Below are 27,506 nucleotides of genomic sequence, written 5' to 3' on the forward strand. Positions count from 1 at the left end.
CAGTTGTGACATTGCTCCTGTTGTTTGATAAAGCAATATGAGCCTTCTTAATATTTACATATTGTTTAAAGAAAACCTGCATTGGTCATTTGCAATGTAGTTTCTCAGAAAAAAAAAAAAAAATTACACAAAACCAATAATGAAAATAAAGTAATGTTTTGCCCGTTTCTAACAGGCAATCAAGGGGTCACCTTAAGAAGCACTTTGAATCGTCTTGTTACTGAAAAGTGCTTTAGAAATGAACTTGCCTTGACTTAATAAGGAGGGTAGACCACAAAAGGTCATTGCTAAAGGAGAGGATTGTTCAGAGCACTGGACTGACGTATCTCAATGGGAAGTTATGTGGAAGGAAGAACTGTGATAGAAAAAAGTCCAATATATGCAAAAGCTAATTTAATTTACACCTCCATCAAATCAGACACTGATGTTGTATATTAGCATATACATGGCTATAACATAACAGTTTGACATTAAATATATTTTTGTCCCTATATAACATTGCAATCTTCTGAGCTTAATTTTGGATTTTCATCAGCTGCAAAGTAATCGGTATAAAACGTGTTTCACTTTTTATGAGTTGAATTACTAAAATAAATTAACCATTTGATTAAGCTCTAAATTATTGAGATGTACTTTTCTTTCGCAAATGTATTGGATTGCCTAAATAAATGCATTAAATAATTTAGTGCAGAACGCAATAAAGGCGCGATATATATGCACCAGCATTTAATCTTAATTTTCTGTATGAATTCTAACAGCTGCAGCTGGTATAACAGAGACCGCTTGTCCTATGGGTCTAGACTTAGTGTCTACAGCCTTGAGGTGGCAACTAATTGGGCCAATTAAAGCAATTATTGTTTTTTTTATTTTAGATGAATCTCTTTTTAATGGTTACAGGCTTTCAACAGATTATTGATCTTAAATTATCCGTTGGTTTAAAATGTCAAAAACGTGTAGATGAATTTCTAGCACTGTGTTTGCATAAAAAGAGACATGCATCAAGACAAATATTTAATCTTCCGATCTGTCGATAAAACAGGTTAAACTTAAAATCAGCAGATTTTGGATGTTTTGCAAATGTGAAGGTATTTTTTCTCCTTTTTTATGGATGGTTCAATAATTGAATGTAACTTTATGTATTTTAACAGCTAAAACAAACAATGCAGACAAAAAAAAACTTGCATTCTTGCAAGTCTTCCAATGCATTCTTCCAATAGGGAAAAGGAGGGTAGGAGCAAAGACAGGTACAAGGCAGGAGGAAATGGTGGAAAGATAAGCGCATAAAGGTAACTGGAAATAAAGAAGCGGGACAGGACGAACAAAGGAGAAGATGCTTTGTTCTGTCCTGTGGTTTGTTTCGCAGAGGGAGCAACATGAACACAGAGAGGGGTGGGGTCAGCACCAGCAAAAAAAAAAAAAAAAAAAACAACACAAGGATAATCACCTTCTGCTGTCACTTCTGGGCGGCTCAAAGCAATTAAAAGCTGCATCTTATAACCTCCTTCTGTATTTTTCCCAGGCTAAAATAAACAGCAATCTAAAAAACCCGTGTTGTGATTTTTTTTTTTTTTTTCAAGTCAATAAAGGCACAGGAACACGCACAGATGCTTCTGGTGACCTTTGTGAGGCTCTAGGTTGCTTCCAAGCTAAAGGCATTTGGAATTTAAATTGTTTTTCTTTTACAGTGGGAATTTGTCCCCCCTATTTTTTTTTTGTCCGCGGATGCTCGGCAGGCTTCATAGGAATCCTCCCTACCTTCCTCCCCTCTTTGTCCCCAGCCACTCCCTCTGGCGAGTGCTGATTTTTGATAATAAGCCCAGTAGTAAACTGTCACGTGGCCTGACCAGCAGTGCGCGGCATGTGTGCTGGTTAGGGACTTGAATGGCGATGGAGGAAGTACAGGGCTGTACAAGGAGGGAATTAGAAGACCCACAGTGAGCGCTGATTCATACTGCCAGCGGGAATGTTGTTTGCTGGTACAAGGCTTTTCTTTTATGTTTTATGAAGGCGACTCCTGAAACATCGCCCCTTTCCCACTTGTCAGTCAGTCAGTCACACGCTAGAATGGTAATTACAGATCCGGTTTTTTAATAAATTTGAAGAGGAGACGCCATATGCAAAGCAGTTTGGTATCTAGCGGGAGGCATTGCAACATGTTTGTGCATTTAATTACTTTATTGTTGAAGGTTGCTAATCATTTAGCGCGTCTTCTTTCATGGAACGCAGTAAAAGATGAACGGTTTGTCATTTAACGTGTGCAGGGTTGCGGAAGCTGTGGGATGTCTTTGTTTTTTTGCGCTTTGTTTTCCACTCTGCTTAGACATGCAGATGGCGAGAAATGCATTTTTGTGGAGGTTGTGTGCATCTTTGTTCCTGTGTGTGTGCATTTAGATGGTCACAAAGGGGTTGGACAAATTGAGCTTTTATGGCACCATGCATCCCCTCCCCCAGGTTTCACAAAGGTCCCCAATGGTTTGCATTGTGTGTGCATATGAAAAACTGTCTAGATGTTTCTGTAAAGTGCTGAGGAGAAGTATTTGCCCCCTTACAGATGTCTTCAGAGACGTCATACAAATATGAAATGCAGTTTCCAAACGATTGGTTTGTTTATATGGGGGGGGAAACAAAGGCTATCCAAACCAACTCGAGGAAAAAATACTCTCCCCCCCTTTACCTTTGATTATGCACATCGTTTTAAAAAAGCTAAGTTTAATTTCACTAGTTTATGTGGGCCAAAGGATTTTAAAAAGCAACAAAAACTTCAAGAACACATGAAAAACAGTCGCTGATGTCTGTCAGTCTGAAAGTGTTTCAAAGCTGTTGCTAAGGCAGGGATCAGGCTGATGAGGTCTAAATAACCCTGTGTTAGGGATGTCTTTGATTGCACAACTAGTTATTAAGTTGATGGTGATTACTTTTTCGTATTGGACAGCCTCAACCCCCCCCCCCCACCTCTTCCCCCCTCCCCTCAGGAAATGAAGTATTTATATCATAATGACACTTTTAATTTACTTAGGTTATTTTTGTCTGATTTTTCTTTTTTTAAATCTAAGACATTTAAGAGGGCCAACATTTTTAAAAACAAATACAATCTATAAGGGGGCAAATACTTTTCCCAATGATGCATGACTGCTATTGTATAGATATATAGACTGTTGCTATAGAGGAAAATGTCGTTTCCTCCTCATCGTTTAGCCAGGACAATATAAGCATCCCAATTACCTCATGAGACAAAGAAGATGCATTTGTTGTTTGGTTTTATAGTCCGCAGTCGTCCAATCATCTGCTTTTAATCAAGACAAAAGACAGATTTGCAACAGCTCGTCGACAGAAAGCCACTCGGACGAATCTGCCGTGAATTTAGAGCCCGAACTGTAGATTTTAGACGCCGGAGTGTGAAATGGAGCAGCCTGGGAGGATTCATAGGTGATATCATTAAAGCGATGACCCTGTCTGGGGGAAAGAGAGCGTCTGATACAGGATGAGACTGGACTGCTGGGTAAGACGTGGGGGAGGGGGATTATGTGGATGTGTATTTATGAGTGCAGGTATGGATGTGTGAGTAACGGGGTGGCTAACGGTGTCTGAGTGTTTAATAAATCAACGCGGGTCGAGCCCGAGGAGTGGCGTGTCACCTAAATGGTCTGTTGTTAGTGGGGATTTGTAAAGTGAGTGTTTTGGGTTGAACACAGTACAGAAACAATGAGGTCTGACCACGCATCTGTCATTTCTAATAAGCAGTACAGACGCTGAAAGAAATGACCTCCAGTCTTTGGGTGCGTCGTGCACTAGCTTCGTTTGCCTGGTGGACTGAGTTTGTATAATCCCGAATGAGTGTTCAAGAGCAGCTGCAAGGTCTCGTCTGACAAAATCATCTGAAGGACTGAAAAGCTTAAAGGAGAAGAAAAAAAACTGGCTCTGCTTGTTTTCTTTTTTTTTCCTCCTCACCACGTGCTCCCTTGGTGGGCCCTTTTGACTGCGACTTAATTAGCAGTCTCTGACGCTACACCGGTGCAGCATACAGGGGCTCTGGTCTCAGATCTCTGCACTCACGGCGGTTTGTCTCAAAGAAAAGTTGAGTGTGACATCCAAAGGGAAATGAGAAAATAAAGAGGGGAATCGAAAAATGAAAGAGATAAAGGAAAGGAAAGGAAAGACATCTCTGCTAAGAAGTAAATAATTGTTTTTTATATGGAGTTGGACTACCCACTGAACATTTTAAATATGTGGAGTTTAGATATCTGTGGCTCTGAATTAAACTCAAGGGGTATGAGGTATGCAAGTATAACTGCACACCTAGGGTTGCACAATATATCAAATCAGTCTTCAGTGCAACATCAGTGGGTTTAATATCACAATTAAAAAGTAGTAAATACATTTTTGGTAGCCCAAAAATGTATTTACTGCTATAATTGTGCTGAAGTGTTGCTTTAGCACAATTACAGCAATAAATTGCTTACCTCAGGAGGGGAGGGTTGAGTACAAAAAAGCAACTTTCCAGAATTTGAATTTTTTTAAAAATCTAAATGAAAAACATGTATACTGGTCCTTAAACTCGCCAGTTATGCAGTTCTTTGTGTCTATGTTTCATATAAAGTCCAAATAATGTGCCGTGACGTTTCTGGTTGCAATGTGACAAAACTCAACGTGTTCATGGGGTATGAAAACCTTTTAAAGGATGTCATATATGTGTGTGTGTAGTCGTCGAACATAAAAGTCTGACACTTTTCATTTAGAGCAACCGGTTTCGTTCCACTACAACACTTTTTTTTTATCCTGCTTATGTCTTTGATCATCTGTCTTGCTTTGGATCTGCATGTCTTCTTCATGTTTCCTTCCTCCTCAAAGATAATTTGCAGGAGATCTAATGTGACATGAACGAAGAGCAGTAACGAGGGGGCATGCATGGAGCTCAACTTGGAGGGTCTTTGTTGGTTTGGGAATATGTGAGAGTGCGTGTGGATGTGGCGATAACAACCAACAAGACTGCCAATCTCATCAGACCGCTAAATAATTAGCTCTCTCTTTCCTTAAAAAAAGTAATGGGAAAATAAATACAAACTGGTCAAATCCTTTTTTAAAAAAAAAAAAAAAAAAACTGTATTAGTTTATGATGCAAGTAATTGAAGTGAAGATGCTGCTCCTAATAAACTGGAATGCATTGAGGGGGGGAATAAAGGGTCTGGTGCGTCATGAAGTTGTTTAGGTTTGAAAATGTGCTGAAAAAGATTGTTGCTGGACCCCCTTTCCCTGGTATTGGGAACATTTGGTTTCTCAACCAAGACTTCAGGTTTAACTAAACAATAGAGATTTTATGGCTTATGACGCTGTATTATGACATAAAGTCCCGTCGAGGTGGCTTCACGATTTAGGGTAGGAATGGTTGGGGGAAAAAAAGAGAAAGGAAGTCAAGACTTCATTGCAAGTTAAGTAAGTAATGCCTTAGGGCACCTTCTCTGTTTGTTTGTCTTTTCTTCAGTTTAATATAGATGGCAAACAGAAGCCAATGGATAAATATGCACAGACATTACACACCTGTGCCTTCACACTGTTGGTTTGTGTGCACTTTATTTAAAATCAATCATCCACACAACAAAATATACAAACAAAAGGAAAGTGCAAAAAAAAAATAAAAATTGTATTGTATTAATGTTGCCTTTTTAAGTCAAACCTGTACCGGAAGAAGGAAATATCTGTTATACTGCTGGAAAATTAGGCTATCAATTTAAAGTGCTAATATTTGTTCAAGGTGTGTAGCAAACAGGGTCGACTTTCTGCCCGTGCTCATAATTATTTTCGTTCCATTTGAACAGAGAGATCAGGCCAAAAGGCAAACAAGATCATATAAGTTTGTGTTGGGTGTAAGCGTTTATCGTTTGCCATTAGGTTTCCCCTCTGATAAAACTTGTATAATTATTCTGTGAACCAGCTTCGTCTGGATGTGCTACCACGTCAGTGTGAACTAGCTAGGCCATATTAAGGATTTTTATCGGTCCTAGGAAGCTTGAAACACAGTGGATGTGTGGTGACTTGTTTTTTTTTTGTTTTTTTCCTGTAATCCATAAAGAGAGATGTGGACTCAAGCAGTAAACAGTTTTATCTATCCCCGCACACAACAAAAAAGAAAGATTAACCTCTGCGACAGCTCACGTCTTTCTTCTCCAAAGTCTCTTTGTCAGCTTATTATTACTTTATCCTGCTTTAGAAGTAGGAACCGTATGATTACCATACGCTGGTGTTTATCTGCCTTCCACTTTATTGTGATTTGTTCAGGAACAACAAGTACAGGCTACCCTTAATCTAAAAAGAAAAAAGGATTTGATACTCAGCTGTTAACATTTCATCCCAACCTACCTTCATTCCGTTTGCATTAACAAGCCAGTTAATTTAACCACGCTTGTTTCTTTTTGTAGCAACGATAGTTGTTTTGATGAAATAAAAGAATATAATAGATTCATCTTTTATTGTTGCACAGTGGGAATATTCAGATGTATCAACAGCAAGAAAAAAAGCCCACAAAATGCTATTTCTGTGTTTATAACTTGTCTTATTTGGAGAGAATTATTTGGATCAAGTGTTGGCTTTTTTTTTAACCATATTCTTTTGTGAAGATTTTTTTTTTCATTATTGCATCTTTCCATTTGATGTGGGTATAATCTTTGTTTGGGCATGTTGACTCATAATGAATATGAGAAATAATCTAAATCTAAATTGCCATGGATTTCAACCATAATTGCAATTTAATTTACACTTTTCTCTGCATTAACAACAAGTAATAAAAATGGCCTGTAGATAAAGATGTTTGTAAAAACAAACAAAAAAGACTATTTAAAACAAGAAATTTAACTGCTTTTTTTATCAGAATATCATTGTTCAAGAGAATAGTTTGTTGAGTTGGACATCAATACTTGTTGAACATAAAGTGCAAATTGCAACCAACAAACAAGTCCATGTATTAAACATTTTGATCAGTATTTAATGCTATGGTGAGATTCTAATAAAATTAGATTATCTCACTGCTACAACTCTCTTTCCTTCCGTGTGGACACAAACCCGCTAAACATATTACTGACACATAAAGGATGCGTCTCATTCATTAATTGTTACATAGCCAAAAATTGCATACCTCTATGATTTGGAAATTGCGTTTTTTAAATTGCGATTATATTGCAAATCTCAGTATTTGAGTTTGAGTCTCAAACTCTGCATCATTGAAAATTACTTTAAATCCCCGGTAGTCATAATAAAATAATATTTTTTTTTTTAGTATTTTCCCAACAAATTTCCATTTGCACTTTTAAACTTCATCACGATTGCTCTGTCCATTTAGGTTTTCTCCAGCATTTAAAGCGTTTGTGGTGTTCTACTGCCGTCGTATTCTTGTAATGTTTCTTAATCCCATTATTTTATTGTCAGCTGTCTATATTTACTGTAACACTGTTGTGTTTACTCTCTATCTGATAAAATTTATGCTCTTGGCAGTACAGATGTTGTAGAAATTTTTCAAGAAACGTCATTTCACAGGGTTTTACACATATTACCTAAACCGTCACCTATTGAAATATTAATTAATTGAATATGTATATAATAAATTCAAGGATATTACCTTTCTGGAACAATTCCAGCTATCTAGTCTTCTTGCAGTTCTGAGGTTGTGGAGTTTTTTAAGTTGCTTTCTACCTTTTTTACCAGCTCTTTTTGATTGTAACCCCCCACGCGGCCCCCCCACTCGTCTTCAGGGTAATTTCTTACCAGATTTTGTGATCCCACTGTCGCCCCGGTGCTCTGGGTCCTGGCCAGATCTACCCACGCCTGGTGCACAACATAAATTATTCTCTTGTTTTTTTGTTTTTTTTTTGTTTGTCTTTTCGCTTCAAAAAGTTCTTGGCCTATAGGCCGGGCTCTCTTGAGTCCAAAGAAGGGGATCATGAAACGGTAACAAGCTTCTTTGAAGCTGTAGGTGGTATTTGATGCTCAGAGAGCAGCATAGTATACTGTGTGTTTGATCTGACCGCTGTCTTTGCAGGTCTGGGGGTTCACATTGCTATCCTTTGTAGTGCGTGCATCAGAGTCTACACACTCCTATGTGTATGCAAATTTACCTTCTTGGATTTTTAAACATTACTTCATCCTCATATGTCTTTTTTTTTAATTCATTAAACTCTGATGATTGTGTATGGACTGGCTTGAAGCCAATTCCAAAGCTATATTTGGCATAGATTTTAGGGTTTTTGCATCTCTGTTGCACTTTTTATTTTTTAACAGTTAGTGCGAGGACAAAGCACTTATTATTGCTTTTTCTTCTCTCTGTACATGTATTCTTGCAGTGGGTATTTTAATGAGTTACTTGGTAAAGTTCAAGTTCAAACTGATTAAAGGAAAGCAGGAACCTTCTCCCAGTCCCTTCTTGTAGTCTGTCATTACATATTCTCCCAAAGGAAATTGCTGTTTCTGCTCTTTACCATGTAGTTTCTTTGTATCTAACTGATTATTGGGAAATTGAACGAGCCTTTAATCTCCTCAAAAGACCAACATTATACTTGTCTACTTTACTCCATCACGTTTTATGTTCTCCACTCCCCCCCATTTGTGGTCTAACCTCTGCCCGCTGATTAACGGTCTCTTTCCTTCTCCTGACACACTCCGTTCTTTAGCTCTTTAGCCGATCACAACAATGTGGAGGACCATCTATTTCCTCTCCTCTTTCTTCAGCATTCACCGCGCTCTCATTTCTCTCTCTGGCTGTCTATAGTTTTTCTCTAATTTCTCTCCCTTTGCTCTCTTGACTTGCTTGCTCTCTGAGGGTCCTGTTCCCCAAAGCTGTTCACAGCAAAAGAAAAACTAAACGATGTTTTTTTTTGTGGTGGATATCGTGCATGCATTGTGTTACAGAATCTTTTGTACTTGCTCTGTAGGGAATACAGGTGGTGCTTTTCATATTTCCTTGAAGGAAGCATAGATAAATAATTCTTATTATTGTTCTTCCTCGTCGTCCATGTTTATTTACTCAGAACTCACGTTAAATGTCGAGAGGGTTTGGCAAGGTTTCCTCTCTGACACCTGAATGTTCCTGAGTGAAATCCGTACAGGTATTACACCACACACTGTACGAGCAAAGCTGCTATAGCTACAATTTTATGTATGGTGTCTCTCAGGTTTTGAAATCGCCCAACAATTTAAAAAATATTTTTGTGTGAACCAGGAATTAGGTTAGTTTTTCTATATGTTTTCTGTTCTCTGCACCAACTGTCCCCAAGGAATCATATAATTGATTAATGTAGTTACATGGAATGGGGTTGTCTCTGCACCTGAATAAATTCAATTCAATTCAATTCAATACAATTTTATTTATACAGTGCCAATTCACAATACATGTCATGTCAAGGCACTTTACAAAGTCAAATTCAATCAAATCCTCCAGGTTGGTCATAAAGTTTCCAATCTAAGAAAACCCAGCAGATTGCATCAAGTCTTAACAAGCAGCATTCACTCCTCCTGAAAGAGCGTAGAGCTTCAGAGGGCAATCGTCTGCATTGTCCATGGCTCTGCAGCAATCCCTCATACAGAGCATGCATGAAGCGACAGTGGGGAGGAAAACTCTCCTTTTAACAGGGAGGAAAAACCTCCAGCAGAACCAGAACCAGGCTTAGTGTGAACGGTCATCTACCTCAACCGACTGGGGTTTGAGAAGACAGAGCAGAGACACAGAAAGCACAGAAGCACACATTGATCTAGGAATCCTTTCTAGATTATATGGTAATAGCGGATGATCTGCCTCCCCTGGATGAGATCTGCCTTCCCGGATGATGTCACAGCTAACAGAACTCCAGATCAGATGTAACAACAAACAATGCAAATTGGAAAACAGTAGGAGAACGCAGCATAATGAGAAAAATGGACCCTGATGTCCTCCAGCAGTCTAAGGCTACAGCAGCATAACTACAGAGATAGATCAGGGAAACCTAAGCCACTCTAACTAGAATCTTTGTCAAAAAAGAAAGTTTTAAGCCTAGTCTTCAAAGTAGATAAGGTGTCTGCCTCATAGACCAAAACTGTGAGTTTGTTCCATAGGAGAGGAGCCTGATAGCTAAATATGAATCAGCTCTTGCAGTTTTGTTGTATGCAGTAACAAATTACCATGTTATAAGATCAAGATGTTTTTTTTATTTTTTCTGTCCTTTTACAGATATATAAAATGAGTGGTATGGAATAATTTGCTTTGTTTGCTTAGGAGCACATTAAAACCAATTGTTAGCCTTTATTTAATAGTATTCAATTCAATTCAATTCAATTTTATTTTTATAGCGCCAAATCATGAAACATGTCATCTCAAGGCACTTTACAAAATCAAGTTCAATCATATTATACAGATTGGGTCAGATTATACAGATTGGTCAAAAATGTCCTATATAAGGAGTAAAAATAATCTAACTGCAGTAGCTCTCATCTATTTCTGGAACAAATCCACATTCTGGGCTCTGGAGTCAAAGGATCCTGATTAAAGGTGACAGTGTTTCTTTAGTCATTTACGTTTTGGTCAGTTTTTATTTCCACATTTCTTTTATCCTGTGGGTCTAGTGGAATGGAAAATTGGATGGTTTTAAGGAAACAGAATGACCTTTACCTGTTCTTGTCTTGAACCAGTGTTCCAAAACATGTTGACAGTAAAACATACAGCAGAGGAGAACTCTAAGTTGCAGTTTGGGTCTACTCAACATGAACATTAGTAGGTCGACTTAGTCACTCATTGATCCCGAGGGTTCTCAGACAGACAGTTGCTGAATGTTAGCAGAATATTAACACAGCGGCATGTATTTAAATGGTGGATGGCTGAAGTGTGTCCTAAACATGCTAATCTACCCGATGCTTGCTCACTCCAATGCGTCAGCAGGGCTGCCAATATGTCAATGCATTGGCACTTTGTGACCTATTGGAGGTATGTCAAAATAACAGCAGGACATGATAACATTAGGTTTAAAAGTTGTTTAACAACCATAAAAATGCCTCCAGCTAAACATTATATCGAGTTTGCATTTTGGAAAAGATATAGAGGCAATTTTAAAGTTACAGTGTGCCCATGTATTATAATTCATAAGCGGTAAAAATGTGTTTTCCGATGATACTATTGCAGAGTATAAAAAGTAATATTAGATTAAGTTCTGAGAGCTTTAATTGAGTGGTAGATCTTTGACTAAGTTTGACACATTTACATTATATTGATTAGAATGATCCCCCAGTATGCTATCCATGGGATGGATAGTCAGTTCTATCTTGCTTCAGAATATATTTGAATTCCCCTTAATAGTCATCTAAGACTTTAAATTGAAACTACTTGTTCTGTAGTATTCTAAATCAGTGTCCTGGATTAGCTTTTAGATCGATCATGTGGTGTATACATTTAGACAAAATGTCGAAAATGAAGTCAGTTTTGATACCTCGGATACACAGTGCCTTTTAAAGTATCTATAGTATATATAAGCTTTTTCACATGTCATCTCATTGCTGCTTCGTTGTATTTTGTTGGGATATCGTGTGAGACAAACGTTAAGCTGCAAATATTTGTGAACTTGAGGGAAATGACACATGGTTTTCAATTTATTTACAAAAAATAAACATCTGAAAAGGGCTTATGCATATTCAGCCCTTCTGAGTCAATGCTTTGTAGAATAACCTTTCACTGCAAGTAGAGCTCCATGTCTTTTGTATAATGTCTCTACCAGCTCGGCACATCTAGAGAGTTAAAAGGTAGTCCTTTCTTCTCAATTTGACTTGGGTCCTGATATGGACTGGGCCATTCTGCTACATGGAATTTTCCTTGATCAGTCATTTACCATTTTAAATCCAGGTGTATAGTTAGGATTGTTGTCCGTGTGTTTTCTTCATACATGTAGCTTCATCCATATTCCTCTATACCAGTGGTCACCAACCATTTTTGAAACTGAAAGCTACTTCATCGATACTGTCGTACGAAGGGCTACCTATACTGACCTTTTGAACTACAAGAGTCCAAGCTCACCTTTACTTTACTTAACTTATTATAGATATGTTTTTAATGCTTTTGTCATTTTTAAATCTATGTAAATACAAGTATGATTAAAAAGGAAGAGCAACAATAAAATAGCAGGTCACTGGAGGGTTGTGCTACTTCTTTGAACAGGCTTGAGGACACCACATATTGTCCCTTGGGGCTACCTGGAGCCCGCGGGACCCATTTTGCTGCTCTATACTCTACCCAGCTTCTCCTTGCTTGCTAAAGAAAAGCATCCCCACAGCATGATGCTGCCACTAATGTTTTACAGTGCTGATTGTGTGCCCAACGTGATTTGTAATGTTCATTTGCCACATGTAGCGTTTTGCATGTAGGCAAAAACAAAAAGTTAGGTTTTGGAGTCTCATACCAGATCACCTTCTTTCATAGTTTGCTGTGTCCCTGCATGGCTAGTGGCAAACTTTAAACATGACTTCTCTTGGCTTTACTTCAACAAGGGTTTTCTTCTCACCACTCTTCCATAAAGGCCAGATTTGTGGTGTGCCCAACTAGTAGTTGTCATGTCAACAGCTTCTCCCACTTTAGCAGTGGATCTCTGCAACTCTTACAGAGTTACAATGCCTTTTAGCTGATTCTGTTTGATGCGCTCCTTGCCAGGCATGTAAGTTTAGCTAGACTTGGCTGTAGACATTGCCGTCTACAGCCAAGTCTAGCTAGGACCCCTGGAGTGTCCCTTGTTCCTTATAATGCTGTTTGTTCACTAATTTTCTCTAACAAACCTCTGAGGCTTTCAGTGATCAGCTGGACTTATACTGATCACTAAACTGAATATATCAGAAGAATTTTTTTCACACTGGCTTTTATTTAGTTTTTTTTAAGGAGCTTGAAACACGTACACACTAAACTTCTCAGGTTTTTCGTTTAATTTTAAGAAATATTTATAATTTTCCTTTCACTTCACAGTTATCTTCTTAATGTTGGCCTCATACCTTAAAATCCCAAAGAGACACCAAAGGTTTGTGGTTGTAACATGACAAAATGTGGAAAGGTTTATGGGGTATTCATATTTTCCACAGCGACTGTAAGTACGACACTTTGAATGTCATGTTGCAACTTGAGACTGTAGTCTGCAGAGTACATCGGATCAGTGAAGTTTTGTGTCCAAATTTACCAGTTTTATATTTTGTGCTAACCTTCATGCTATGAAGGTTAGCACCTTCATGCTATGGTTTAAACAGAGAGAGCCTTTAGAGGTACTAAGAATTCATGTATTTTGTGGAGGCCAGAGTCACCCGACACTTCCAAAATCCATTTATTATAATGTATACCTGCAACAGTGTCATCCTTCACTTGTCCTAGATACATTATTTAATACCTATGAATTAGCATTCCTGTTGTCAGGAAAGTGCAAAACAAAATAAATGCTAATAACTGTGAATGCCGTTATGCAATAGTCATGAAATGAACAGGAGACGCGTCTGCGAAACATAAGTCTGAGAAATACCTGAGTGAATTGCAAGAGAAGTGGGATGATGGAGCAGAATTGAGCATTTGATGGTGCAATTTAAATGTGAACAAAGTTATTGATGGCTCAATAATGGCGATAAAATCTGCCAGGAGCTACAACGGTGTGTCTGTTTCTCACATAAATATTCATCACTTTTTCCATCTAGAGACAGAGGACTAAAATGAAACGTTATGTCTCCAGTTTAGGTGGAAGGGTGGATGGCAGGTGGTGTATGTATGTGTGTGTATGTATGTGTGTGTGTGTGTGTGTGTGTGTGTGTGTCTAAAGTGCCTATACATCTCTCTTTTTCCCATATTCACTCTCACACCTCATAAGCTAGATTCAGACTGTTCCATATGGATGACGCTGGGATATGACACTTCTCAGCCGATCAGAATTCAAATATAAGCAGCTGTTTGGGTGTACATCAGCAACTCTTGGGTAGCGTGGCAAGAAATGTACAGACTCTATACATACTAGTCCAGCTATCTTGTTTCATTCCACCATTAATCCTGTTATTCACACATTCTCCACAAACACGTCTTTCATGTGAACCTGTGTAGCTAAATGAGTGAAGTTTGTTTGCATTCACCGTTTAGACCTAATAAATATTTTTATGTTTTTTTTGTTCCGTAATAAACCGTACAATCCAAGTCTGTAGGAGTGGGCACTGAAAACTGTATTTCTGCAACTATCAGAAGACATTTTTTTCTGATAGTTTTTCTTTAAGAACAGAATGTTTTAATGTTTACATGAATTATAAAAAAAAAAAACACTGGTACGACATATGTAATAATTACTGTATGACCTTGTTTTTACCTTAGCTACTTAAAGATTACCTAACTCAGGACCCTTTTAATGTTAATCTACATTGGGCTCAGCCTGACGCATCAGACAGTGTGTTGATGAAGTGCACCCACACATTCTGGATCACTGGACTTCAGCCATGCATATTTTTTTCTGAAAAGTTGAAGCCTCACCCTTAAAATAGAACAACAGAGTTCTGCACCATGTAGTGGCAGACGTCAAGTTGCCATTCATGCTAATTTTATTTCTAACTAAAACAGGCAGAATGTTTCATCAGGTTACATGGACTGATATGGACCAGTTCATATCAGTCCACATTTTCACTTAGACTAAGTGCATCACTTCGAGTCATGACCATGGATGAAACCAGATACCATACATGGTACCACCTCCTACCCATAAGATTACAGTGGGAAACAACTACAGTAAAAGTGTGAAAATTTATCGTTGGCTGGAAGTGAATAATGTTTAACGGGGTGTTTTGATATTAGTTCTTTGAACAAATTACATGTCTTTGTCAGGTGAATGATTCTTTAGGAGTTTTATTACAGGGCAACAATGCCCAATTTCCTGAAACTGTAACTAAAACGTCTGAAATGAAGGAATACTGCCAGTGAATTTTGTCAAAAATAAATAAATAAATCAATAAACGGAAGCAGCAACTAATGATTAAAATCACAAAGTATAGAAAAGCTGGAGGTATTACGGCTGAAAACGAAAATAACTAAAATTATGATTAAGACTTTTTAAGGTCCTGAAGAAATCCTGTGAAAGGCTCATGAGTGATTCCAATGTTCAGCAGGGGTCATGATATAAGAGTTCCGTCCGTCCGTCCGTCCGTCCGTTGTCTTCCGCTTATCCGGGGTCGGGTCGCGGGGGTAGCAGATTCAGTAGGGAGGCCCAGACGTCCCTCTCCCCAGCCACTTGGGCCAGCTCCTCAGGAGGAATCCCAAGGCGTTCCCAGGCCAGCCGGGAGACATAGTCCCTCCAGCGTGTCCTGGGTCTTCCCCTGGGCCTCCTCCCGGTGGGACGTGCCCGGAACACCTCACCAGGGAGGCGTCCAGGAGGCATCCTGACCAGATGCCCGAGCCACCTCAACTGGCTCCTCTCGACGTGGAGGAGCAGCGGCTCTACTCTGAGTCCTCCCCGGGTGACTGAGCTCCTCACCCTATCTCTAAGGGAGAGCCCAGACACACTACGGAGAAAACTCATTTCAGCCGCTTGTATCCGGGATCTCGTTCTTTCGGTCACGACCCAAAGCTCGTGACCATAGATGAGGGTAGGAACGTAGATCGACCGGTAAATCGAGAGCTTCGCCTTTTGGCTCAGCTCTCTCTTCACCACAACGGATCGGTACAGCGTTGTTATAAGAGTTGTTTAGGCTATTTCTTTACCAATATTGAACACTGAAGCTGTTTGAACACAGAAATATGAGTCGTAGTAACACTTGGGAATCATAGTTTTAACTTAACTACTTCTCATTTATATGTGTGTGGTTGTGTGTTATATCTTCTGAAAAGATTAATTCAAATGCATATTTTATTTGTTGACAGACGCACGCTTTTCAGTGTCTTTCACTCACCAGTTAAAAGGGGAAGTTGAACTGAATTTGTTTAATTCTGTTTCTCATGATGAGACAAATTTGAAGCTGAAGAGTTGTTGGAAATTGATAGGATTACATTAACAAGCTTCTTTATTTTAATGACTCTTTTGTGTGCATAAACTGGATGTTGTAAGCCGTCTCTTTTTCACTGCCACTCTTTTGCACTTTCCTCTGATTTTTAACAAGCTGCTTTGGAAGATTAAGGTGACCTACAGCAGCTGATATAATATGAATGTGGTTGAAAATCCTAATTTATGGATATCTGACATGGGGTTTGTTGTGATTTACAATGCCATTGTGCCATTCTACTTCTGAGGGAAAATTCAATGTATGCTCCACAAATCTCTGTTATCAGGCAGTGAGCAGAGATTCAGTGGAAGATGGGGACGAAAAGCAAAAGCACACAGGAAGAGATAGGATTTATGCTAACATGCTGGTAGGAATGAAAGGGATTTATGCGATTCCTTGTGATGACTGATGCTATTAGATGAGACCCTGCATCGACGATGCATTTCCTGCACGTTTTTTCTGTTTCTGTACCCCCGTTTTCTCCATCCTGCTCTTTCCATTTACCTTTGGCTGTGGCTTGGACTTCTCTGTAAATCCCCAGGGAAAGGCTGCTGATTTATTCTTGGCCTATCCCTTCTTCAATTCTATCTCTCTAATGTCTTCAACCCCCAACACCCCTCCTTTTTTGTCTTCCAAAAATCAATAGTGCGTGCCAGCGAGCGTGTGCACATCTAATTTATTTTTTTTCCCTTACATTGTAAGTAAAACTTCATATACATATAGAACGCATTTGCCCCCGCTGTTGGGATGGTGTCAGTTTGCATTGCTTGTACTTCATTTTTATTGCCCCCAGTTGCGTTGTCAGTCACATCGACACCATGGGACGTCATGCGCTGTACACATATACTTCAGGCTAATAAGGGTCCCCTGTCCCGACAAGAGAACATAGTGGCAGGGCCGCACCAAATCATTGTTGTTCATTAGCATGAATCAGAGCTAGAATATACTGTAAACAGGTTGAACAAAAGAGCCGCCAGTATCTTTTTGTTGTGACAGCTTGCATCAAAACACTGCATAGTTACAGTTAAATTAAAACTTCACTGGAAAACTGGTTTGGAATTGGAGCTCAGGAATTGCCTTTGACTTTGGTTGAATTTGAGTTACCTGGCCTTGTTGAGCCCTGCCACAGACTGGCCACCTGTCCAGTGTGTACAGGTGGAGCAGCTGGAGATAGGCGCCAGCACCCCTCGCGACCCCAACAGGGATAAAGCGTGATGCAAAATGGATGGATGGATGGATGGCCTTGTTTTCTAATACTGCTATCTCTCCACTCATTGTTGCCCCATGTGCTGTCTAGCAATCAATCAGTACTTACATCTGTGACTAATTAGACATTAGCTGCTGTTTTAACAAGAAACACTCCTGTTAAAAGTCCCGTATAGATCTATAGGATGTTACATTGTGTGGGTTTATCATAGTAAATATGTCTTGCTTCTCCACAGCAAAGAAGACATGCGCGACCACAGACTTTGCCTGCAAGAATGGACAATGCCTGCCTGCTAGGTGGCGCTGCGACGGGGAACCGGAGTGTGCAGATGGGTCGGATGAGGCTGACGAAATCTGCAGTAAGTAGCAACGCTGACACGTTGCATGTTAAACAGGTTAACATGACCACACATATTAATAAGCAGTGCCAGAAAACACTGATATAGCGACAGATGGAACAGAGAGTCTGATAGGTCAACACCTATACTCGCATGCACGATTGAATCATGTTTTGTCAGTATATGCATTTTCCCAAATGGACAAACATCAACAATACATCAGTGTTTTTGTCTCACATGCAATCATGTTGCCTATATGGTAGCCACCCTCTGATCACACCTCTGTTAAGACTTTCATAACTCTCAAGGATGTCCGTTCTTTGTGCTTGCTGCACTTTGCAACCTTCCATTTCTTGCACACTGCATCAGAAAATTGCTTTCAGTTGGACTGCTGTACATGGTTTAATCAAGGCCACAGACGCAAGACGATTGAACAAGATTTCTGCTTCTTTTACATCATTTCCACACAGCAATCCTGAATTGGAAAGACTTTCTGATTACCTTTCTCTCACTAACTAGCTAATCACAGCAGGAAAAAAATAGAATAATTCAGTTATTCAGTAATTTTAGTCCTATTTCACATGCCTTCTGCCAGCCTTAACAGACACTCCACTACTTGTGTGTAGTTATGTTACTTTAGGGATCAAAAAGGCTAAATTCACACTGCGGGTCCTGCATTTTTTATTTTATTTTTTTGCTAAAATGGGATTCTTTTTGGCTGTTTGTACTAAATATTAAATGCGACTGCCATCATACTTCTGTCTGAACGGTTCAAGACCACAAAGCGACCTACATTCACCGATAACAAAAGGAGACGTCACAGAGCAGCTTGCTATTCACGGATGTAATGTTGAATGTAATTGTTTTCTAGAAGTGTTAGATAAAGTTTTGTTAAACGGCCAGCGTCTCTCCTTAATATTAGAAAACTGTTGAGCAATGGGAGCCAACAGTATTAAGACCACATATTAGCAAGACGAAGTATGGTAAGAAGAAAGCAGGACAGCAATTAATGGTCTTTAGTGGAGTGCTAGCTACTAGTCCTGTGTGTGGTTGTGTAGTTGGAGCCAGGAGAGAGACTCGAAAGACTGATAAAATGCGACATGACCGTTCAGACTGCAAACTCAATGAAAAATATCCATAAAAAAAGACTGTTATGAGTTGCATATAGGCAAAAAGATCGGATTTGGTTCACGTTTTCCTGCAGTGTGAACGTAGCCTTAATTACTGTCACAAATCAATAACTACATTTGCTTGGTCAACTTTTGGAAAACAAAATATTTCTAGGGCACAGATCCATACTATTAATTTCTACTTTAGTAATATTATTTCTGAAGTAATGTTTTACTTGAGCACAATTTCTGCTTTGTCTACAAATCGCTAGTTACTTCACTGAGTGAAAAACGAGTGAGTTTACATAAAAATATGCACAAGACACATACAAACACATACAGTTCATGTTAAAGTGAGACGTTTTATTTGTACGCAGACTTTATTGTTATTTTTGATCTGCTGAACCTGTTGTTGTATTTGGAGGTTAAGTGAATATATAGAAAACATTATACAGTCTGATTCAATAAAAAAGAATATTAGTAAAAGGTTTGTTTATTACAATAGCTCTATTCACAAAGTGAAACACATTATATACAGACAGATTGATGTTTTAATGCTGTTTTCTGTCAATTATGATGATTTTCATCAAAAGTATTGTTAGTACCTGCTTAAAGCTTATTTTCAAAAGATACTTTTAATCAGGTTGCCAGGTTTTCCAGCCCATACACAACATAAAACCCGCCCAACTGGAAAAAAATACGGCCTACCACAAAACTGCACACAAGCGAAGGAAAGAAAAAAGCTACATATACTTGCTCCCCACAAAATTTGCAATCAGGCAACCAAATAACCTACATACAAAAATCCCTTTCCCAATCACGTAGTCATAGAGACCGTAAGAAAAGGTTATCAATAGCCTTTCAGCGTGAGTTGTAAATCTAACTTAATATAACATTTCTTTCTCTGTCGCTTTCTCAGAGTATAAATCAACCTAAGATTTTTCTTTCTCAGTCATGAAACATTTTTCAGTTGATCAGTTGGAGTCGTAACCCGCTCTGAGGCCTTTGTAAAGATATTTATTTTTACAGATTTTTTTTTTTTTTTATTTTATATTTTTACCTGAATTTGCACATAACTTTAGATTTGTAATATAGGATCCTGTTGTGAGTAATGTGACAAACTCTGATTACATAATTTTCACAAATTAAATCAGATTTTATGATCAAATATTTCTTCAGTACTTGATAAGTAATTTTACCAAATACTTTTTTATTTTTACTGAAGTTAGTTTGTGGATATCTTTTACATCTTCTTGAGTATATTTTATTGATTTATTTTTGTGGCTATTCTACCCACCTGTACACCACTCAATCTAGCATCGTTCTAGTTCTAAATAGGTCTTAAAAAGCGTTTTAACTGATAGCTAACTATATGCTGTCCATTAATTGACTTTGCACAATTAGATATTGTAAATCAAATTAAAAAAAAACACAGAGGAAAGGGAAGAAACAAATACATTAGACAAAATAAGGAGAGAGGCATTTACACTCAAAGCAGTTGTGCCTGATGCGACTCAATTCAATTTTATTTATATATATATAAAGCATGCCATCTCAAGGCACTTTCCAAAGTCAAATTCAATCAGATTATAAAAATTGGGTCAGATTATACAGATTGGTCAAAAGATTTCCTAATTAAGGGAACCCAGTTGATTGCATCAAAGTCTTGACAAGCACCATTCACTCCTCCTGAAGAAGCGTAGAGCTACAGGGAGAGTTGTCTGCATTGTTGATGGCTTTGTACAAACCCTCATACCGAGCAAGCATGAAGTGACAGTGGAAAGAAAAATTGGTTTTGCCAGGGGAAAAAACAGGACAGAAAGTATAAAAAAAGACCCTGTAATGAGTAGCCTGTTATTTATTTATTTATTTATTTCAATTACTTTACTTCTGTTTTAAATGAAATATGTTTTATTTCATACCAGTGTTTCCAGTAGGCTGGTGGGGACATTGCTCCATCTTATGAAGATGGTTAGATGAAGGGCATCCACCATACAAACTGTTGTATATCAGATTTTTTTTTTTTTTTTTTGCTGTTTTTTTTTTTTTTTCAATTCTGTTCACCATTTATGCTGGTTATTAGTAGGATTTAGATCAGGGATGTCATTGTCCTGGAAGAAATTATTTTTTGGACAACTGTGAACTCTTGTGTTGTACTGTTGGGGAAAAAAAGGTCATTACCACACAGATAAAGGACCTCGGTCAAGAGGGCTGCCTGCTGCAACATTGCCACTTAGCCAGCCATGGCTTACCACCCTCGCACACACCTGAAGCTCATTTATTTCATAGAAGAAAAAAAACTCCCAGATGATGCACTCTGCCATGCAGAAAACATCTTCAGTGTGATCTCCTTGTCATGCCAATAACATTGGAAGCTATCGGGGTCATCTAGAATAATTGTCTCATCAGAAAGCTCTTTTTTTCCACCTTTCAATGCCCCATTTTAAGTATTCCCTTGCAAAGTCCAAACGGCCGTTGCGTGGGAAGAGATGTGTGGCCTTTGAAGACATTCTTTATTCTTTGAGGCTTTCCGTTGCCGATGGCATCTGATGCTTGTTGGGCTGTATTCAGCATCAGCGATGATCATAATTTGGGTTTAGGTTCTGCCGTTTTATTCACAGCAGCCTGTCGGATCCTCCAGATGAATCCTCAGAGTCTTTCAGGAGGCCTTGCTTGCACATCTCTACTATGCTGCCACAGTTTTTTACCTGAACCAATAGAAGATCTAAATGTCTGACAGAAAATAACATGAGCCTTAATTCTTTTGGTCTCTCGCTCTTTTTAACCCTTGACTTTTTTGTGTCTATTTAAAACTTTGATTTCCTCCACAAGCACAAAATGCAAAGACTTGTAGTTGCTTTATCTGTTTTAAGGGAGACATATCATGCAAAATCCACGTTTTTACTGCACTGCATTAATGCAGCTGTCAAAACATTTTTCTGAAAACATCATCTGCCACGCCACTCAAGCCCATAGTTAATCTACAGTTACTTTTCTCACATGTAGTTTTACCCCTAAAAGTCGCTTAGAGTTAATGCTACACATTAGAGAATTGGTACACTTAGAAGCTGGAGTCAAATACACTTTAATTTGTTTGTTTCAGAAATTAATTAAAAATTGTTGCAGCTGAAGGTTTATCATGGTGGGAAAATATTTTAGAGGAACTTGCTGTTGACTCCCTGCCAGAGCTACTGTATCTGTCCTATCAAACCACAAATAGTTTTTTTAACAATTGGTTGTTCCTTCTATTAAATACAAGATGCAAATTTGTTCCTAGTCCTGGGGGAAAGAGAGTGTTTCCTAACTAAGCAATAGTTTTTGCTTTTTTTAGGACATAACTGTTCCCTTCACCTGTGTACTTCCACATCGCCTAATTTCTTGCAACAATGATCTAAATAGCAACAGTGCTCATAGCATCCTTGAGCTGTGTCACAAATAAGCAGTGAGAGATCCGCCTCACGTTTTTGTTGAACAAGTTGGTGCTTTTTTGTCAACATTACTATCTATTCTCAGTTTACAGCAGGTGCAACTCTGCACGATGCTTTCACAGGCACTTTGTTGACATCCATATTTGGAAGTGCATTTCTGGTTTTGAAGACATGCCTCATAAGTCACTTTTTTTGCAGAAAGTTGTGTTTTATAACTTATTTAGTTTGGAAAATAATGGAAAAGCAAAATTTGATTCTATATTTCTTATGAGATTTTTCTGTTTTTTGGCTCTATGATATTATATTTATCCTTTATTATTGAAAAATGTCAAAAAAGCCTAAACCCAACCATTAACCTTTTGTTTCTAAAGCTATCAGGTGGTATATTCATTGCTGCAGTTAAGAAAAGTGACATGTTTACTGCATATGTCATATTTCTACATGTTGGGCCCAGGTCTAGAAGTACTATGATCAATATAGAGTTGTGCTGGAGAATAGGACTCTCAGAAAGCAAATGAGAACAAGTAAAAATAAATGTTAAGAGTGTGTTGAGCACTGAATAAAAGCTTTATGAATGAGAGGCTAACAACTGCATTTACTGGTTAAATGACTCTCGGACTCAAAATATTCCAGTAATCCTATATAAGAGTTTAGCAACGTATAAATTGATGAACAATTTACATTGAGTTGTTCAAAGTTTCAGATTTGATGCTGTGGGAGATTAAAAAAAACATCATAGAGTATCCTAGAAGACTGGTGAGACGTTGTGCTGTTCGAGATGTAGCTATCTTTTTAATACGTATTACGTTTATGGCATAGGGTAAATTGCACTGAGCGGTAACAGTTAGTTTTTCCTACAAAGATATCTCCTGGAGCAGAGCTAGAAATATGTCTTCCCTCTTGATTCTTATCATTCAACTCTCAGGCTAAAACCCATCTCCTGTTTGCCATTTTTTCATCAATATGGGTATCATAGAGTTGATCAAAGGGGGCTTTGAAGATCCTAAATAATAAATCTGATTGGCAGAGGCCAAGAATGTGTGCCGGTTTGCACACAAGCACATGCCTTCTATAAATTCTCAGCGTGTGTGCACTGACTTAAGTGTGCGGGTATAACTGAAGTCAATACTTTAGTATTTAGTATTCATTGCAAGGTTAAAATCTAACTCATTTCATCAGACAAGTAGAGTTGTGGTTAAGTCTCATTACATCTAATCAAGGTCAAACACTGAGAACTTCTCTAACATTTTTCAGACATATAGATCCTCAAAGGATCAACATGTTATTCTACATGTATTATTTGGTAGGAATAAAATAAAATATTATAACAGCAACAGAGACTTTGTAATTTACAAATATAATAATTGAAATTTCTGACAAACAAACTTCTCAGTTTTGTCATGAAGAAAACTATACTAAATCTACTAAATAGTGATAATGATGGATTTATGGGTAGATGTAAATATCCATCTGCATCACTTTCACCTAAGTCAAAGAAAAGGTTTATTGGTATTCAAGAAATAAAGACATTTTTAGATTTAGTCCTTCAAAAATATAGCAAGACAATGGAACTACTGCGGTTGAATACTGAGTGGTTGAAAATTAGCTTAAACTCAATGAGGAAATGGTGTCACTCCAATGCAAAACTATTTGTCTAATATGAAATGTAAACTTTTTTCCTTTTAAAATAAATCAAAGCCAAAGAACCAGCATTAGTACCAGTAACACAATTAGAAAATATGTCGCAGTGTTTATCTTGTTACCTTTTTTTTGCATATCAAAAACTATTTCACATGGATGAAAACATGAAGAAATTATCAGATTTTTGAACCATTAAGTCTTATAGTGCTTATAATGCACTCCCGTTTTGTATTGGCAAAATGGCATTTATTTATGTTATATATGCTGAATATCTGTACAAAAGTTATTGTTGACATTTTCCAAAAACAAATAAAAATGAACACATGATGGAAATCATTGATATAGTAGCTAATTCTGCAAGAAAACATTGAAGCACCACTCAATGAAACTTTTGGTGGTTGCAACCACTTGTTGGCTCCACCTATACTGATTTTAACTCAGCAGTTGAATCTCTGTTTTAGATGTCTTAAATGTGTAGCTTAATTTGAAGTTCAACATTTTTCTCAACTTTTATGTCCTTTTCTTTAGGGGAGAAAAAAATAATTGCATCTTATCCCTGATTGTAAGAAATATTGTCTAATGTGCTTCATCCCGATGCCAGTATTTGACAGTTCAATTACGCTGTAATGATTTTTTTTGAACAAGTCGAAATGTAAATTTTATCACTACTGTGTGCTCTTTGTAAAGCGTTCAGAAATCTCTGATAAAGTGTGGCACACCCATCTATGTTGAAGCATATGCATTCATTGTTTTGTACATCTTTTCTCACAGCATTTATTCTGTCAGAATTTTTTTTTTTTTACTTTAATTATCCTGCTGCCAGCCTATAACTGTGCATGGCAATCTTGATGCTGTCATTTTGTGTGCTGTTTGTCATCCACTTTCTGATCTAAGTTCAGTTTAAGTAATGCCTTTGATAGAATTGATTGCCCTGGGAGAGAATCGATGGCCTGATCCCTGAGACTTTTTCTCGATTGCTGATTAACTATGGACCTCCAATGACGGCTCTGAAACCCACATGCACAGATGTACACACACCCACACACCGGCACAGGTTCCTGTGTAGCTGTAAATACACATAGGAAGAATCAAGACCTGGAGAGAGTTCTGGACATAATACTCAATAAGGCAAGTAGCGGTTGATGCATGAAAGATTATTAGCTTTTTCAGTATTGTTAAAAATAAATAATGATTTTCTGGGACATCTGTATTTCAAGGGCAAATTAAAATCCTATCAGTTTACCAATAACAAATAATAAGATTAGAAGAAGACTTGACGTTTGAAAAAGTATTTTATTTTTATTTAAAATAAATTGTCCATATCGTTTAGATCAGCAGGTTCCCAAACTTTTCAGCTTTCGACCCCAAAAATAGCACCGCCAGAGACTGGTGACCCCCTTTTTTCGGGGGAAAGGGGATTGCTTTTACTTTTGGAAACTGTGAGTGTAAAGTCAGAATATTACGAGAATAAAGTAGTAAAATTACACGAATAAAGTCATATCTTTATAAAAACTCTTACATAATAACTCCAGGAAATACTAAGTCTTTTTAGCCCATCAGCATCAAATCATCTCCAGACCCCCGGGGGGTCCCCACCCCTACTTCGGGGACCCCTGCTTTAGATTACATATTGATTACATGTAGTCACTTGTATATGGTTTTACATCTTGCTTTTAAGAGAGACGTGGCAATGTTTTGATAAGAAAAAAACCTGCAAAAGCCATTTGGGAAATATTTATGTTTTATGCTTGGAGTATTTATTCATGATGTGGCTCTAAAAACCTGATGTTTACCCATTCAAGTTTAGGAACATTAGAGATTTTCCACTCTTTGTCTACCATGTATAGGACCAGGATGTAACTAAACTAATTCTATTACCTATTCCTAATGCTTGAAAACTGAGGAATGTGATAAAAAGTAAAGAGCAAGAAATGCCTGAACTTTTGTGAGATGAGGAGGATATTTTATATTCATGACATAAAAGCCATGTATCATCTCAGTGAGTAATCTATTCCAGGTCTACTCAAGCATCTCACACTTGGAGGCATGCTGATAAAGGCTGTCTTGAAAAGTCTCTAAACCCATTATGAAAGAGAATGGGAGGAAAGTATACTAGCACAAATGAGAATTTTGATGAGTACAGAAGTCAAGTAATCTCGAGTCATTGTTCACGGTTGAGAAGCATCGTCAGATAAAACTGGGAGAACAACAGTGTGTGCATCCCCTTTGGCTCTGCCATTATGGTATCAAAGGAACAGCGTTTTAATTGAGAAAACGGGGGATTTTAAAACATTTGGTTCTTTGATATGCTTCAAACTAAACTCTGTTGCAAGGCCTTGAAATCAACACATTTGCAATGGAAATTTTCTATTTGTACACGCAAACTTGTAATTAAATAGTGTGAATATAATTTACATCTTAATGTGTCTTGATATGTTTTGCACATATTGATCATCTCCTATATTTTTTTGTCTACTTTACGCAACACCTCAGGGTTTATTTCTTTCCAATTCGGCTGATGAAAGCCATTCATCTAAAGAAACTAACTGTCAAAGTGGCGCCTCTCATCACAGCAAGACTTCTCCCCCACTAGAGGTAGTTGTGATTTATAGAGCTCATATCCACTCATTTCCACTTTCCTCATCAAATTCTTTTCCATATGGTAATCATAGCTTTGCTGAGGGAAGAGACTAAAATAAAACTGGTGGATACTTTTTTACGTAAGTGGGCAGTAGGAGTAAATTGATTTAAAGAAGATGTGCAGCTTGAATTCCCCTCAAGGTCCGTTTGCTCTCTTGAAAAGTATGGCATTTCCTTTTATTATGTCCAAGGTCTGGATAAGTATGGAAAAAAAGAAAACTGAGTGTAGGCAAAAGATTTGATTTTTTTCCCCTTTTTTAATATTTAAATAAAAATAATTTAGCAAAATTGCATCAAATATATTATTAACTTTATATAAAATTAGATTTTCCCATCACCCCTAATTTTAACACTCGTTCTGTTTTCTTTTTTTATTTAATGATTCGAGCCAACGTTGAATTCAGATTGAACTAGATCTGTGGTGCTTTAACAATGTCATATTAGAATGTCAAAAAGGTACTAAAACATTTAACAAATGGAATGAAGATAAGAAAATTCACTATAGTGCTCTAGCTATTCTACATTTAGTTCTTGATACGTCGGTCAATATTTGAGAAGTTCAAGAGTTAGAGTTGTTATTATAGCTGATCTAAGTAAGTTGTGATCTCAAAAGAGATAGTGAAATGGCCAGCTAGAATTTTGTTCTGTAAATGTCCAGAACATTATGAAAAGTGGAAAGAAATGTTGAAATTTCAGGCTGCAAAAGTATGTAGTTTTGAAATGACGACTGTGTCAAGCCTGTTCTCTGAATCTCAAATGTTCCTTACATGGAAGAGGAAATGCTAGACACGGTCATAGCAGCAGAGTGTTGATACAGCAGATTCCAATGATGGGAGGCTGTCTGTTGAATATGATAATTGTGTTTCGTACCACAGCAGTTGCTGTAAGATCTATTTTTTAATGTAAATCTGAAATAGAGCTATTTCTCATTGCTCCAGTTGTGTAGTTCAAAGGGGACATAGTCAGGTGCTGAGTCTACACATTTCTATGCTAGTAGCTCACTCTAGTTGCATACGAAGGTTTTGCGATTAAATTATCATGCCTGTTGGCTTTTACACTTTGTTTGTCCTCTACTTGTTAGTAGACAAAGTGCTTTTGTGTTTGTTTATCAAGGGGGATAAGATACAAGTAGTGCTGAGCTGTCACTTTACTGTGAGGCATTGCTGGAT

General features: G+C 37.8%; 1 protein-coding gene across 4 annotated transcripts in view; it reads left to right on the top strand.

Annotated features, from left to right (window-relative positions):
• The window catches only part of lrp8 (low density lipoprotein receptor-related protein 8, apolipoprotein e receptor), a 226,393-nt gene that overhangs the window by 84,309 nt on the left and 114,578 nt on the right, over window positions 1–27,506 (top strand). For all 4 annotated transcript variants that reach the window (XM_012878066.3, XM_021324304.2, XM_021324303.2 and 1 more), the window contains exon 3: window positions 17,418–17,540. In XM_012878066.3, the coding sequence (XP_012733520.2) occupies window positions 17,418–17,540 (123 nt within the window). The remainder of the gene's footprint in view (window positions 1–17,417; window positions 17,541–27,506) is intronic.

Source organism: Fundulus heteroclitus, chromosome 9, assembly GCF_011125445.2.
Source record: "Fundulus heteroclitus isolate FHET01 chromosome 9, MU-UCD_Fhet_4.1, whole genome shotgun sequence".
In the NCBI taxonomy this organism is placed as follows: Eukaryota; Metazoa; Chordata; class Actinopteri; order Cyprinodontiformes; family Fundulidae; genus Fundulus; species Fundulus heteroclitus.